Source organism: Ixodes scapularis, unplaced genomic scaffold (assembly GCF_016920785.2).
Source record: "Ixodes scapularis isolate PalLabHiFi unplaced genomic scaffold, ASM1692078v2 PGA_scaffold0__279_contigs__length_252992795, whole genome shotgun sequence".
NCBI classification, from domain to species: Eukaryota; Metazoa; Arthropoda; class Arachnida; order Ixodida; family Ixodidae; genus Ixodes; species Ixodes scapularis.
Window position 1 is genome coordinate 127,716,022 of NW_024609835.1, and position 16,390 is coordinate 127,732,411.

The 16,390-nt window shown below is 49.2% G+C and overlaps 1 protein-coding gene across 2 annotated transcripts in view; it reads left to right on the forward strand.

Moving 5' to 3' along the window:
• The first annotated feature begins 230 nt into the window (after positions 1-230).
• The window catches only part of LOC8027275 (sodium-coupled monocarboxylate transporter 2), a 147,034-nt gene continuing 130,874 nt past the window's right edge, over positions 231-16,390 (forward strand). For both annotated transcript variants that reach the window (XM_040223072.3, XM_040223073.3), the window contains exon 1: positions 231-1,029. In XM_040223072.3, coding sequence (XP_040079006.2) covers positions 688-1,029 — 342 coding nt within the window. In that variant the 5' untranslated portion in view covers positions 231-687. The remainder of the gene's footprint in view (positions 1,030-16,390) is intronic.

The window sequence follows — 16,390 nt, forward strand, 5'->3', positions numbered from 1 at the left end:
TTAAATGACCAATCAGACCGTATGTCATAGTCTCGAAAGAAATACGGAGTTTCGATCACCTCTGCCTCCTCTACATCACCTTCGCAGCGCGTCGACAGTTGCCATGGCGGTCGCCATGGCGACCACGACGCCTACGATCAGCCGATTCTGCCGATTCTGCCTACAACGCAAACGGAAATGACGCCCGCCACCTTTTCTAGCTACTACACTGCGCCTCATAAGACTGCTATAAGAACGGCTGAATCCGCAGCCGGCGCGCAGGCGGGCGCAGGCGGGCGTACGGAACCGAACCGACGGGGAGCGCAAAGCGCTTGATGTCGCGGCACGGTCCTCGCGTATTCACCGGCTTCAACTCCAGACTGTGCCTTTCAATTCCGTTTCTACGGGTTTCTGGGCCAACCGGATTACTCTGACATCGTTTCCTCGTGCCCTTTTGGGTGTCCGATTCTCGACGCCGTGTGGATACGCCGCTGATTCCGAGGACAAGACGGTCTTATCATTTGCTCCTCTTGGCTTCTCCACGCAACTTCGGGACTTCGGTCGGCGGCGAAGGCGGCATCGGCGCACTGGTCGGGTCGAATAGCTACGGTTGGTTGACAGGTTTGACGCACCGTTCTCCCGCTCGACGGGCTTGATTCAAAGCTTTCCCGCGCTGCATCGAGGGACACGCACGCGCCCGGCCTGAGAATGGAAGACGTGCCCGTGTTCTCGCTCACTGACTACATCGTTATGGGCCTGATGCTGTGTGTGTCTTCGGGCATCGGCATCTTCTTTGCGGTACGGGATCGGAGGGACCAGTCGAACAAGACCTTCTTGCTGGGCAACAGACAACTGGGCGTCTTTCCTGTGGCCATGTCTCTGATGGCAAGCTTCCAGTCGGCCACCACGGTCCTGGGCTACCCGGCCGAAATGTACTACAAGGGCACTCAGTTCTGGATGGCCATCTTCGGACTAGCATTGTCGAACGTGATCGCCGCCGAACTGTTTATGCCGGTCCTCTACAACCTACAGCTGACGAGCGTGAATTCGGTGAGTGACGTTTGGTTCTTCGCTCCAACCCATTACTTCCCTGTGTTTGTCGTCCGGTGCGGAGTCGCAGCCGCATCGCAGGCGACGTACAGAAAGAAAAAAAAAAAAAAAAAAAAAGTGTTTTATTACAATTATTTTAAAATTCGATTTCCTCCATATTTGGAAGTCTAACAAAAAAAAAAAAAAAAAAACATCGAAAAGGGCACACTTTCATCCAGCAAAGAGCCGATGCATGTGTATGTTGATAGCCGGTAACCTCCCGAAAGCACCCATCGGGGGGCAATCCCCTGCGATGCCCCTGCACTGTTCTGGCAAAACCGGTTTTCCGGCGGCGCGCCCTTCACGCGTGGTTTTCCAAGGATGACACTTTCGACGGTGCGAGATGCATCAGGTGAAAGTCGATATCGAAACTAACATTGATGGTGGTTGCGATTCCAAAAGGCTCCGCTGTCTATCTTCACATTTTCAACAGCATGTATTTGCACTATGGGACTGATAAACTGTGGCAGAACAGTAGTTATTTTTTTTTTATTTAGTTTTGAATTGGACGAACGAGGTCACGTCGAAATCGAATCTGGTTTGTACCTCGCGTCTGCCATCTCTGAATAGCCGTGCCGTGATGTCCAAAATCTCATCTCGCCTGCGGCTAACATGCAGGGACATAGAAACAGAATAAAGTGGGAGGAGATTGGTGAACAATTCGAGGCTAGATTAGCCAACCGGAGGGGAGATGAACGCAAAGGCGAAGGTCTAGGCATGTTAGTTTTAAATGACAAGACTGGGAAAGAGAGAAGGAGAGCTGCAAAAAATATTTATGGTTGAAAGGTAGGGTAACAGGTCTAAACACTCTCCTGGGGTTTGCTTACCTGAAAACAGGAAACGATTCAAGGGAATAATTGATACAGACAAAACACTTTACATGTAAATCGAGGGGCATCAGAGAAATTGGCCTTAATCAGGAAATAATTATCATAAGAGACACGAACGTCCACTTAGAAGAGTTTAACGGATTCACAGATACAATCAGAAAATCGCTAGAGGTTTTCTGTAATGCCCTGGACCTAGTGTTAGTTAATGCAAGTAAAATGCGACGAGAAAATACTGGGAACAAAACAACTCACACTCAACAATAGGCTATTGCCTCATGTTCCACAAACTGTATGACAGGCTTGGAAGTAAGGAAATAGATGAGGAAGGTGCAAAAAGCTTGGGGAGTGGCCACAAACAAATTAAGATTACATTTGGCGCATCTGGATCTGAACATCAAGCTCGGGAACAAGCGGGCAAGCCGAAGCTAAGTGAAGCTCAAATACAAAGAGTATCTAAAAGTATTGAGAACATAGTACCGAAACGGCCGGAAAGGGAATGGACGTATGATGGATCTAATTGGAATCTTCAAAAGGAAATTAGAGGAGCATCTAATTAAACAAAGAGGAAAGCAAAAACGAAGGCACAAACCAAAAAAGCTGGTGGGATAAGGAGGTCAAAGCAGCCATATTGCGGCACCAGTAGGTATCTATGGAGCATAGATGGGCACAGAAAAGGTTAAAGGGATACTACAACGAAATTTCGGCGCTTATTTTTTGGTCTATATGTGTTCAAAGGAGCAGCATCACATTGAACACACCAATATCTTGTTAAAAAAGTCACGAAAAGGAATTTTAAAACTAATTAAACGATTGGCAACAAGCACCTGGTGGATGTCGCTAACGCCGTGTTTGTAACGCCCGCCGAGGAACCTTGAGAGGTAGTGACGATGACTGTCTCGCCTCCGGCCACGACGAGAGAAGAGGGGAAGGAGGAACTTCCCTCTTCCCGAGAATCCCTTTTGTGTGTCTCAAAAGTCGCTACTGTCCCTCTACAAGATTATACACCAACTCACGTTTGGATGGATGGATGAATCCGGCTGAGCCCTTTGGATCGGGCGGTAGCTTACGCCACCTAGCCATTTTGTTTTTAGCATTTAAGCTTAGAATATTTAAATCTGAAATCTATATTCACTCCGCACTGCAAAGAAAGTGAGGCTATAAAACCCCCTTGCCATCAGTTAATAAGAAAATACCTAGTTTTCTCTCGCTTTCTGCCACCATTCACTTAATCTTTGCTTGGTAATCTCTAGTCTTGAAATCCACTCTCCCTTCGCTGTCTCTAAAACCCAATGACTTTACTAAATATATGTTGTCTTCGGTAGGCATAGGGTGAAGCCCTTTACAATAGAGTATCAAGTGCTCAGCCGTCTCGTCCTCCTCTCCACAAGCAGTGCACGCTGTATCCATTTCCTGGTACTTTGCTCTGTATGTTCTGGTTCGCAGAACACCCGTCCTCACCTCAAACAACAATGAGCTTCCCCTAGAATTGTCATAAATGCTTTCTTTGGCAATAACTGTTTTGTTTAATCTATAACTTTCCGGAGCTGTCTTTGTCAGCATTCCCTCTAGCCACCGATCTCTTTCTGTGGCCTTAACTTTCTCCTTAACTGAGACCCGCTCTTCCGTATCTCCACTATAGCCTAAAAACTTTCCTCTTAATTTCCTAGTGCGCTGTCTCCACTTTGTGTCTATACTCCTCATGTATTAATAGCTGAAAACCTTTCGTGCCCATTGCTCCGCATTCATTTGCCTCAACCGATCCTCAAATTCTATCTGGCTCACGACTTCCCTGCTCTCAAATGACGCCCATCCCATGTCTCTTTGTACTCCATGGTTTGGCGTTTTGCAATGTGCCCCCAAAGCCAGCCTACCTACTCCGCGCTGTTTTATTTCTAGTCTTGCATGCACTTCGGATTTCATGCATAGCACTGCGTTTCCAAAAGTCAAGCCAGGCACCATGACCCCTTTTCAAATCTCTCTCACCAGCTCATACCTGTTGTAATTCCAAAGTGCTCTATTTTTCATTACAGCTGCATTTCTGTTGCCCTTACCTATTATATACTTTTCATGCTCGCTGAGATATTCTGAATCATCACATATCCATACTCCTCGATACTTGTATTTACTAGCTGTCTCAACTGTAATATTCTGTATCTTCAGCCTCTCAACTTCATCATCGTTAAAAATCATGACTGCCGATTTTTCACTACTGAATTCTAAACCTAATTCCTCTCCTTCCCTACCACAGATGCTCATTTATTCCTGCAACTCTGTCCTGTTGTTTACAAACAAACCGGAGCGCCCCTGGCGGACGCCACCGGCGCCGCGCATGCGCGATGGGGGTGTGGACAAGAAGCTCGCCGTTGCCCATAAACAAACCGTTGGAATGGGACGTTGTCGGCGTCGGTGCGAGTCCCCGCGCTCTTTTTCGCGTTGGAATTGTTGATTCTACGTCTTCCTGGCAATGTCTGACTACTTAAGCGGCCTCAGCGAAAATAACGAGGCTCGCCGTGACGTAACAGAGAGGAGTAACCGTCGCTCAATATTCGCACAAAAGCGGCCGCTTCGGTGGCTGGAACGACTAGGCCATCCTCTCGACGTCAGCCTTGCCGTAGCTTTGCTCGTTCCGAGACGAACTACGTCACGATTGCGTTGGATGTCGCCTGCCCTCCGCTGGCTGTTCTCCGAGCGCTTGCCCGAATGGGCCGTTTATAACGAAAAATACAGCCACCAGATTCAAAATACAAACGTGCGATTGTCATTTACGGGTATTGTGGATCATATTCAACTTACTTTTGAACACGACGGGTATATTTCAAATTTCGTTGAAGTATCCCTTTAAGTTGCCAGCTGAAGTAGCATCAGAATGGGAAAACTTCCAAGAGCGAAAAAGGGAGACATCAGCTTTAATACAGGCCAAAATTAGGAGTGTAGTGGATGATTAGAATAAATAAAAAAGATAGGAATGCAGCGGAAAGAGAAAAGAGTCAAAGTACAGGCTAGCTGGTGGAAGTCAACCATTTCGTCGTTTACCCTGAGACTGGGGGGGTTTTTTTGAAGAGCAGAAGAAACAGAAAAACCTGTCTGTTTTTTCTGTTTCTTCTGCTCTTCAAAAAACCCCCCAGTCTCAGGGTAAACGACGAAATGGCAGCGGAAAGGTTTTGAGAGCACATTAAAGCGCAGGGGAGAAGGACGGAGGGTTTCCAACACGCACTGACCAGTGACCACACAGGAGGGGAGAAGAGTAGAGGGGGAAGATACGGGAATACGTTTCCGAGAACCACTCGACCCCAGGGGCAGCAAACCGTTTTCGAACCCAGTCTGAGGGTTTGAGGCTAGACTCTCGTCGGCGTCCCTGCTAACCGTAACCGAGTGGACGGTGATTTCGATAGGCGCAGTTTCGAACACTGCTGGCGGCTAAATTTTCGTCTTTTCCCGTTCTATTTTGTGTTTCATGGTGTATGTATGTATTTCCCCGAGGGCATTGAAAAAGCATTGTAATTTGTACCACACTTAAAAAAAACGTTTTTTTTTTTTTTTTTTTTTTTTTTTTGTTGTTGGTACGCGCGATAGAACAAATGCGACTGGAAAGTTAGTAGTCGTGTTTTTTTTTTTATTATTTTACGATAAGTTTTGATGGCGCCGCCCGGTTAGCCGCGTGTCAAACGACAACGCGCTTAGCTGTCAAAAATAATTTACAACAGAAGATAGCCGAAATGCATGCATTTTTCACGCTCACATATAACGTGTTTACCGATGGACAGGACACGGACGTACAATTTAGCAAGTGTTAACCAATATATTGTACGTACCACACGATGCAGCGTTTTCTGAAAAATAATTTACTTGACAAAGATCGCAAATAACACAGTCACATCCAACGATAGTCACATCTTGACGATCGGACGGAATCCAAGAGGACTTCGTTTTAAGGAAGGTTTTGGGGGAGAGCTTACTTTTTAGGCACCAAGGCAAAGAAACGGGCGCGACTGACTTTAACCCCAACAACTATTTTTGGCTATGACTGAGAAGGACTCTACGCGGATTATCTCTGAGAGGGGGGTGTGGGGGGGGGGGGGGGGGGGGGGGGAAGGGCAGTTGTCATTGTTCGCCGAATCGCGTCGAGGGCTGTTCGACGTCCTTCCTCTTCCTCGTTTCCTGCGAATGTCGAGCAGAAACGCTTGAATGGCAGGCATCTACCAGCCTTATTCCTCACAGTGGAAGATAGCAGAGAAAGGGTACGCAGCATGCATCTGAAAAATTAAGTGGAAACTTTCAAGAGGGGCCGGAAAACGTCGAATGCAAAATCGCAAAACATAGGCAGACAATCGCGCTGAGCGGGTTTCCACAGTCCAAGAGAGTGGCAGAAAATTTCTAGCTGATAGGCGGCGCGAGAGTCGCACCAACCGCGTCAGCCTCAGCAACATGGCGGCGGCCTAAGAACGTTTTTTTTTTTTTTTTTTTTTTTTTTTTTGGGGGGGGGGGGGGGGGGGGTTAGAAAGGTGTATCTTAGGCGGACAATCGAAGGGGTTTTCTCCCAGCTTGAGCGGAGGGGTACAATGGATAGCATTGACAGCGGCAGTAGAGAGGGGGAGCAGAATTGTATAATAATGGAGACGACCACAAGACAATGGGATAAGGAAGAAAGTAAGGTTCCAGTCGGTACAGCGACAGGCCCATACGATATACCCATGGAACTTATTCAGACACTAGGAAAAACAAGCAAATTGAAGTTTTAGCATGTGATTAATCAAATAATTATGGGAGGAGAGGTACCCAATGATTGGAAACTAAGTAAAATGAGACTAATATATAAAGACAGAGGAAACAAAGACAACATTAAGTCATACTGCCCAATAACGGTAACTTCAGTTCTATACAGATTAGCTATGCAGATAGTAAAGCAGATAAGGGAGGAGTGGGCAGAAGATATGCAAATACTGGATGAGCTCCAAAACAGATTCCGAAGAGATAGAATACTGGAAGATAACTTATTCGTCACCACACAATGTATAGAAATAGCAATGAAGAACCAAACTCCCTTATGGTTAGCTTATATGGACATCAAGGAAGCGTTCGATAATGTGAGTCAGGAGAAACTCTGGGGTCAGCTGAAGGAATATAACTTATTAGATGCAAATTTAGTTAGGTTTCTTGAACAGGTGTACAGAGACAATAAAGTAGTTATAACATTGGAAGCAAAACTACACAACCCGCAGCAATAAGAAGAGTGCTCAAGCGGGGTTGTCCACTGTTACCTCTAATCTTCATGATATATCTCAGTGAAATAAAAAAGAAATTAGAGCGGAACAATTTAGGTTTTGATGTTAGTTATATCGAAGGAGGGAGAAATGCAGTACATGTAATACTAGGACTGGTGTATGCAGACGCCATAGTACTTATGGCAGATAACCAGGATACATTACAGGAACTAGCTGGAATATGTGGAGAAAAGAGGAACATTTTGAGCATGAGGTTTAGTAGTGACAAGTCTTGAATGATGGTGGTTAACGTCGAAAAGAGGGAACCCCTGAGGATACAAGACATTTTAGACCATGTGGGAAAATACGAACATCTGGGAGACTGGCTCAATGAGGGAAGGAAATATCTAGATGAACACGAGGGGAATATAATTAGAAAAGGGAAAAGAAATTCCTCTATTATGAAGCTCAAGGCAATATAAAACTGTAATAGATATGAAGTGGTCAGAGATATATGGGAAGGAGTGATGGTATCAAGACTGCATTTTGGCAATGGGGCACTGTGCATGAAATCAGAGGCTCAATCAGGATTAGAAATTCGCCAAAGAAGCATAGGCAGATTGGCACTGGGAGCACATGGAAATACATCAAGTGAGGGAGTACAGGGGGACATTGGTTGGTCGTCTTTTGAGAGTGGGGAGGCAATTAGTACGTTTAGATTTGAACAAAGGTTGACCTAAATGGATGATATCTGGTGGGCACGGAAGGTATTCGTGTATTTATACATGAAAAGTTTAAACACAAAATGGACAAACCGAACCCGAAAGCTTACATTTAAATACCAACGCACCAGTGATGGGACTGAGCAGACTACTTCAGTGGAAAAGGAAGTGAAAGAGACAGAAGAATGTGGGAGGTAAGAATGCAGGAAAAATCAGCTCTAACAATGTACAGGTCACAAAAACAGGAAATGAGAGAGGGAAATGTTTTTGACAATTCACTGGGAAGTTCTTTGCTGTTTGGGGCGAGACCGGGACTCTTGAGGACGAGGACGTATTGGGCTAAATTTCAGGAGACAGACGCATTATGTGCTGCCTGCCATAATGAGACTGAGCACTTGGTTTTGAAGTGCACGGGGCTTCGTCCTGCCCTCCCTGAAGAGGTAACAGATTTGGTCGGGGCCCTAGGTTTTGCTGGCGACGATGGAAGGACGGAAGAGAAAAGGATTACGTCACAAAGAGGCGATTAGAAGATTGGTGGAAATTATCTAGGGAAGATTGAGTGATGCACAACTAACTAGCGCGGCTGGGGACAGGCGGGACAGAGGAAAATCGGGACTCCCTCCCGCGTGGCTCCGGCCCAAAGTCTCGACCCTGTCCCCCAGTGGGTCCGGTGCTGGGGTAACGCCGGCAAGGTTTAACCAGAGGAAAATTGGCGACTCCGTCGGCGGGGGAGAGTTGGGGATTGATGTTTTTAGTTTTTTATCCCGATCCCCCAAAGGTCATTCTGGTGATATCCCACACTGCCTGTTGATAGCTAGGGGGAGAACATTGGTTTAGAAGGGCGGGAAAAATCATATGGCTGTCTTTTTAGACTTAGGCTATAGGTGGCGCAAGCTCCATCCACCCATCCATCCATCCATCTGAAGTACGATCGTGATGAAAAAAATATTCGGGTCTTTTTTTTTAAAGGAAGTATGAAACGTTTTCCCTCGGTTTCACCGCTGCAGAAAACGATGGAGAATATTGAGCAGCGTTAACCCGCTCGTTCCTTCCAAGTCATTAATATAATTGTATACGGCAGAAAACGCGCTTGAGACGGTTGTTGGAGTTTTTAAAACCTATTATTCGTAAAGTTCGTCGACGTTTCGGCTTGAAACAGACCTTTTTCGTTTTCTGCTGTATACTTTTTGTCATCCTGCGCTACGTTTTCTCTCTCTCTCTCTCTCTCTCTATCTATCGATATATATATATATTTATTTATTTAAAATATCTAAATGAATGTTTTAGATACGTGTCTTTAAAAACCAAATTGCCCAGAGAAACAATATTCGTTCCCTTCTTCACTCGTTAACAGCTGGCACCCTGTTATGGTTCCTACCCGTGACGTCACGACCAAGGTTTGCCTCGCCGTAACATCATGAGTTGTGATCCTGGCTACTTATAAGTTATTACCAGTTGCGAGCGACAAATTGGGTGGTGTGTAAAAGGACCGGTGGAAGCTTAAATTGTCACCACGTTCTGAAACGATCACCGCCAAGGTTGACAAGTCTGACAATTTCTTATTTCTGTCGATGAAAGCAAAATGAATCCCGCTAAAGACGCCATAGTGAGACTTTGGCCAGTGGTAGATTGCCGACCAGAGCGATGCTTTTCTGCACTCAAAGACAGTTCCTGCAGGTGTCACCTTCATGCGGAATTCGTGCGTCTGGCGCGTGCTTTATTCGTTTTCCGAAGCCACAAACACGCGCGTGCTGGACTGTAGAGATCGCACGCTGTGCAGTGAATCCGTTAACATTGCAAATGTGTATGTGGAGGGAAAAATTTCTGTGGCTATGCAGTCAAAGGTACGGGAACTGTGCAGTTCAGCCAAGTCCTGTGGACTTGGTATCGCTTATATTGTGCTTTGTTGTATTTTGTGTGTGTGTTGCTTTCAGAGTCTGCATGCGCATTCGTTCCGTCTTGTGCTTGTGTTTCTCGGAACAAACGGTCTCCCCTCGAGTGCTCCCGAAATTTATGACCCAGAGGGGACATTCCACCGAGCCACCCGCGAACGCGAACGGGCGACCACGGACCCCTGTGTAAACAGCGCCAGCTGCGCCTCGGAGGGGCGGCTTCTGGTCACTCGACACCGTGTACCCTCTTTCCCCTTCTCGCACGTCTTTCTTCCCGTTAGTTGTTCTGAAATAAACAGTTCTTCTTGAGAGTTGAAAAGGTTCGCTTCGTGTCTGTCTCTCTGGAACAGCGGCTGGCTGATTCCGAACCACCGTGTAATGAAGTTAGCCGGCATTTAGTAACATCTCTTTACTACTACTACAACATTTTTGGTGCCGAAACCCGGGAGAAGAAAGTGCCAGAGAAGATGGATACATCGAAAGCAGCCCTCACCGACCGTGCAAAGCGAAAGCGGACTGTGGTGCGAGCGGCGACGACCAAGCTTATCAACGATGTCGCAGCCATGGCGGATCCAACAACTGTCGGTGAGCTCCAAACCAAATTTGACCTTCTCGTATTGAAAGAGGACACTCTCAAGGAACTCGATAGCGAAATTGAGCAAGGAATTGATGACGAGGCGTTGGAAGAGGAGATTACATGCAGCGAAAGCTACAAGGAGAGGATCAGCGTAGCAAAGACTAAACTGAAAGGCATGCTCCTAGATCAGGCCCGTCCAAGTAACAGAGCCTTATCAAGTTCACTAACCAACGCGGACACCAGAACGAGGGTGACAGTCGAACAGACCAACCCAGCAGTGAAGCTCCCCAAATTGGAGATATCAAAATTTGGAGGTGAACTACGGGAATGGCAGGGATTCTGGAGTCAGTTCGATTCAACTATCAACGCGAACTTGACACTGTCGGAGGTCGACAAATTCAAGTACCTGAACAGCTACCTCACGGGAAAGGCAGCCGTGGCTGTGGCAGGGCTTGACCTGACAGCGGAAAACTACAAAGTAGCCCTCGAGCTTCTCACCCGTAGATTCGGACAAAAGGATCTTATAATTGAAGATAACATGGCGAGGTTAATGGCTGTCCGACCTATTTATGACTCTAGAAACGTGAGCGGAGTCAGAGCATTATTTGACCAAATTGAAACTGGAGTCCGCAGCCTCGAGGCCCTCGGCATCAACGACAGCACGTATGGAGTGCTGCTCCTTACTGTGCTGCGTAAAGCCATGCCAGCCGACATGGGACTTGAGTACAGCCGGAAGATAACCGCGCAATCACCAAACCAAAAGAACGGTCTGCGGGATTTCTTGGATTTCCTGAAATGCGAAGTAGAAAGCCGCGAAAGAATGCAACCAGTAGACGCAAAGAAAGACCGGCAAACCGGCGAGCCTGCACAAGATGCAAAGAGAGACGGAAAGAGAGATTACAGGGCAAGACCTATCGCATCCGCAGCAGCCCTGAATGCCGTGACTGGCGGGGCCGACAGAAGATGCGTGTTTTGCGCCTCTAGTGGTCACGACTCGGACGGGTGCGCTGCGCAGATGTCAGTCTCAGAGAAAAGGGAAATTCTGAAACGCGAAAACAGATGCTTCCGCTGCGCAAAATATGGCCACAGATCTCGTGACTGCAGAACGTCAAAATGGCTAAAATGTGGACGATGCGCGGGGAGACACTTGACGAGCATGTGTGACCCCGACCTGATGAGCACCCGCGGTTCCACGAGAGGGGACTCGGCAGTGACGGGTGTAAAAGAGATCCCCGGACAACAGGTGTTGCAGTCTTCTCTCGGAGTGAGAGACCGTAGCTTTAGAGGAGAGAAGACGCAGGTGCTCCTTCAGACCGCACAGGCATGGGCAGAGGGCCTGCAGAGGCGCACTCTCGTCAGACTCCTTCTCGACGGTGGCAGCCAGCGTACGTTCATCCAACGTGGCGTCTCCGAGAAGTTGCAGTTGAAGGTGCTGGGAGAGGAGGAGCTCCGGATCTTCACCTTCGGTGACAACACAGCAGCGAAGCACACGAAGTGTCGACGGGTGGAGCTCTGGCTGAGAAGCCAGTACGACAGACAGGAGGTCCGCGTGGAGGCTCTGGAGGTTCCCTGCATCTGCGCGGATATCATGACAGCTCCATCGGAATCTTCAGTGGCCCACATGATGAACGAGGGAATGAACATCGCCGACGCTTCGAGAGGGGCCCACACTGAGGATGGAATTAGCCTCTTGATTGGAGCCGACTACTACTGGGCCATCGTCACGGGATCCGTTAAGCGTCTGAGCCCTACATTGATGGCAGTAGACACGACCTTTGGATGGACCCTGCAAGGCCAGGCGGGAACAACCAGATCAACGGCGATATGTTCCTCAGCGGCAAACGTGATGAGGGTGATCGTGACAAACGAAACAGACAAAGATATATCCGCTCAGCTCCGGTCGTTCTGGGAACTCGAGCACCTCGGCATCAAAGACACCCAAGCCACGACATGCCAACAAGACGCCGTACTTCAGCACCACAAAGAAACCACCAAGTACGAAGACGGTCGCTATCAAGTGGCGCTCCCGTGGAAGCCAGCGGCCGAGAAGCTAACAGACAACTTAGAATCGGCGACGAGGCGTCTCCGATCGCAGACCAACCGTCTCCAAAAGAACGAGCAGTTGATAAAAGAATACGATGCCTGCATCCGAGATTACGTAGCGAAGGGCTACGCCGAACCAGTCGAGGAAAGCAACCCGCCAAAGGGTCCGGTTTACTACATGCCCCACCAAGCAGTCGTACGGCACGAAAGTCAGACTACTAAGATGAGAGTGGTATTCGACGCATCGTCCAGCCTGGCAGGTCGGCTCTCGCTAAACGACGTTCTAGAGAGCGGACCCAATTTGAACCCAGAATTGATCGACCTGCTGCTTAGGTTCCGTACTCACAACATCGCCGCGGTCGCCGACATTGAAAAGGCGTTTCTTCAGGTGTCACTGACGAAAGAGGACCGAGATGCCGTGCGCTTTCTTTGGTATGAGAAAATTCCAAAGAACGGAGAAGAATGTCCGTCAATCGTAGCGTACAGGATGACGCGCATACCATTCGGCGTCACGTCCAGCCCATTTTTATTGGCCGCGACATTGCAATACCACCTGGAGAGCGTACAGGAGCAGTACCCGACGACGGCGGCGATCCTGAGAAACAACCTATACGTGGATGACCTGGTCACCAGAGCAGATAGCCTGCAAGAGGTGAGAGTGCTCTGCGAAGAAGCGACTGAACTGCTGGATCAGGCTGGGATGAAGCTCCACAAGTGGATGTCAAGCAGCCTCGAGCTGGCAGAGACACTGCGGGGAGACGGGACCAAACGAGTCTACGCCGACCTCGGGCGCACGACAGCTGGAAAGGTCCTAGGAGTCGGTTGGAATCCGGAAACAGATAGCTTCGAGTACCGGATAGACTCTCTGATCGATTTCATCTCCTCAAGAACTGACAGCAAGAGGTTCGTGCTTCAGGTGTCGGCAAGGATCTTTGACCCCTTTGGATTTCTCGCGCCCATCACAACAAGTGTTAAGATCATGTTTCAAAGGCTGTGGGAGCTCGGGGTCGACTGGGACGACCCCTTACCTGAGGCCCTGACAGCCGAATGGGACAACTGGTGCAAAGAACTTCCCACAGTCGGAAAATTGTCCGTCCCAAGGACGATCATGAAAAACTTCAGAAGCAACAAGACCAACAAGACGCTGCATGTCTTCTGCGATGCAAGCCCCAAGGCATACGGCGCCGTTGCGTACGTCACCACAATGACTGCAGCACGAGAGGTGCACGTGACTTTGATTATGGCCAAGGCAAGAGTGGCACCCCTTAAGCGCCCCTCCCTGCCGAGACTGGAGTTAATGGGAGCCCTGATTGGGGCGCGGTTGAAGTGCTACCTCACAAAGACGTTGCGGCTGGAGGACATACCCGCCTGCCTCTGGACGGACTCAACGGTGGCGCTGCATTGGATCAAGGGGTCGGCAGACAAATGGAAGCCGTTTGTGGCAAATCGAGTGGAGGAGGTGCAGCGGCTGACCGACCCACAGGACTGGAATCACTGCCCTGGAGCCGAGAATCCAGCGGATCTTCTAACCCGAGGCGTTCTACCCTCAAAACTGGTAGAGAGCGCGCTCTGGTGGAACGGACCCAAGTGGCTGCAAAATCCGGAGTCGGAGTGGCCTACCATGAACGAGCAAATGCCCAGGGCCACTGAATATCAAGAGGAAAAAAAACTAATGGCTGTAATGATGGTGGCAGCACCTTCCACGACACCTCTCCTGCAACTGGAAGAACATAGCCGGTTAATCAAAGTGCTACGATTGACTGCTTGGATCCGGCGCTTTGTGCACAACTGCAAAAACAGGGAGGCAAGAAGGGAAGGCCAGTTAACAGCCGAGGAGTTGACAGACGCTGAAAGATACTGGTTGGCCTGCACACAGAAGGAGGCGTATGGAGACGATATCACAGCTCTGCGCGCCGGAAAAGAACTGAAAGAAAACTCCGCCGTTTCACGTTTCGGGCCGTACCTCGATGACGACGGTCTGCTTAGGGTGGGAGGAAGACTGCAATTCAGTGACAACAATGACGAGAAAGCATCCTATTATTCTGCCCTCCGACCATGCGTTCACCGCCCTTCTCATATCAAGGGAACACATTCGACTGTTGCACGCAGGAGTCCGAGACACGCTGGCACAGCTGAGAGAGGTGTACTGGATTGTTAAAGGACGACAAGCCATGAAGAAAACGGTTCACCGGTGCTTGGTTTGCCGCAAACAAAGTTGCAGGCCCGCATCGGAACCTATGGCTCCTCTGCCAGCAGACAGGGTGAAAAGGAGTGAGCCGTTCGCTATCACAGGCGTAGACTTCGCGGGACCCCTGTTCAGCAGAGAAGTCAACGGCTCAAAAAAGACTTACGTAGCCCTGTTCACCTGCGCCGTCACCCGTGCTGTTCATCTTGAATTGGTGAGCGACCTCTCCGCTGCTGCGTTCCTGTTAGCATTTAAGCGGTTCGTTGCACGCAGAGGAATAAGCGCCGTGGTGTACTCCGATAATGCGCTGACATTCAAGCGAGCGGAGAAGGATCTCAAGGAGATGTTCCGCGCTATGAAATCGCCCGAGGTGCAGTCGTATTTCGCGAACCATGGCATTCGTTGGAAATACATCGTCGAAAGAGCAGCGTGGTGGGGAGGATTTTGGGAGCGTCTCGTACGATCAGTGAAGGTGTGCTTGCGCAAAGTGCTGAGTCGCAGCAGTTTGGCCTTCGAGGAACTCTCCACTGTCCTCGCCGAGATAGAGGCCGTGCTCAACTCGCGGCCATTGACTGTCCTGTACCCCGAGGCAGGTGAGCCAGAGCCACTATCACCTGCTCACTTCCTCGTGGGGCGAAAGCTCACGTGTCTTCCGCCGCATCGCCTATCAGCAGAGACCCCTACAGGTGCAGCGAGTCGGACCAGGCTGGTGCGGCGTTGGAGGTACCGCAGCGCCATCGTGGAGGGGTTCTGGCGAAGGTGGCGCCGTGAATATTTGTTGGAGCTGAGATCGGCACACCTCGTCAGACCCACCCCCTCAAGTGGCCTCAACGTGGGTGACATGTGCCTGCTGAACGAGGACAGTCTCCCGCGACACATGTGGAAGACCTGCCGTGTTAAAGAGACATTCAGTGGGAGAGATGGCAGGGTGCGGTCCTGCAGACTTGTGCTACCCGGGGGAGGCGAACTCAGGCGTCCGATTCAGTTGTTATACCCCATAGAAGTTGGTAACGATGAGCTACCGCAATAGCTCATCCGGGGGAGATTGTTGTATTTTGTGTGTGTGTTGCTTTCAGAGTCTGCATGCGCATTCGTTCCGTCTTGTGCTTGTGTTTCTCGGAACAAACGGTCTCCCCTCGAGTGCTCCCGAAATTTATGACCCAGAGGGGACATTCCACCGAGCCACCCGCGAACGCGAACGGGCGACCACGGACCCCTGTGTAAACAGCGCCAGCTGCGCCTCGGAGGGGCGGCTTCTGGTCACTCGACACCGTGTACCCTCTTTCCCCTTCTCGCACGTCTTTCTTCCCGTTAGTTGTTCTGAAATAAACAGTTCTTCTTGAGAGTTGAAAAGGTTCGCTTCGTGTCTGTCTCTCTGGAACAGCGGCTGGCTGATTCCGAACCACCGTGTAATGAAGTTAGCCGGCATTTAGTAACATCTCTTTACTACTACTACAACATGCTTAGCAGCATTCTGGCACCGTCTACACCGGTGGTTCGATATTTCGGGGACCCCTCTTAGATCGACAGAATATAGTAAGGGACCTTACCCATCATGGAGGGAGGGAAGTGGAATGGACGATTACAATGAAGGAAATTAAATGCGTGCAAACCAACTTTGAAGCTCTGAAACGGAGAATAATCAACTCTGCTCACTCAGTGCACATGGTTTTGTGTAGGGCGCACGTGAAATCACCCTATGTTTCATTTATTTAACTTTGTGGAATAGCCAGCATCAATAAAAGAAAAGTTTTAGTGCTCCGCTTGACTTATGGTCTCAAAGGGAGGCACTCACTTGATCGAATGACGTTTTAGCGAACGCCCACGTTTCACCGAATGACACTTTAGCGAATAGTCGGACGCCGCGAAGCG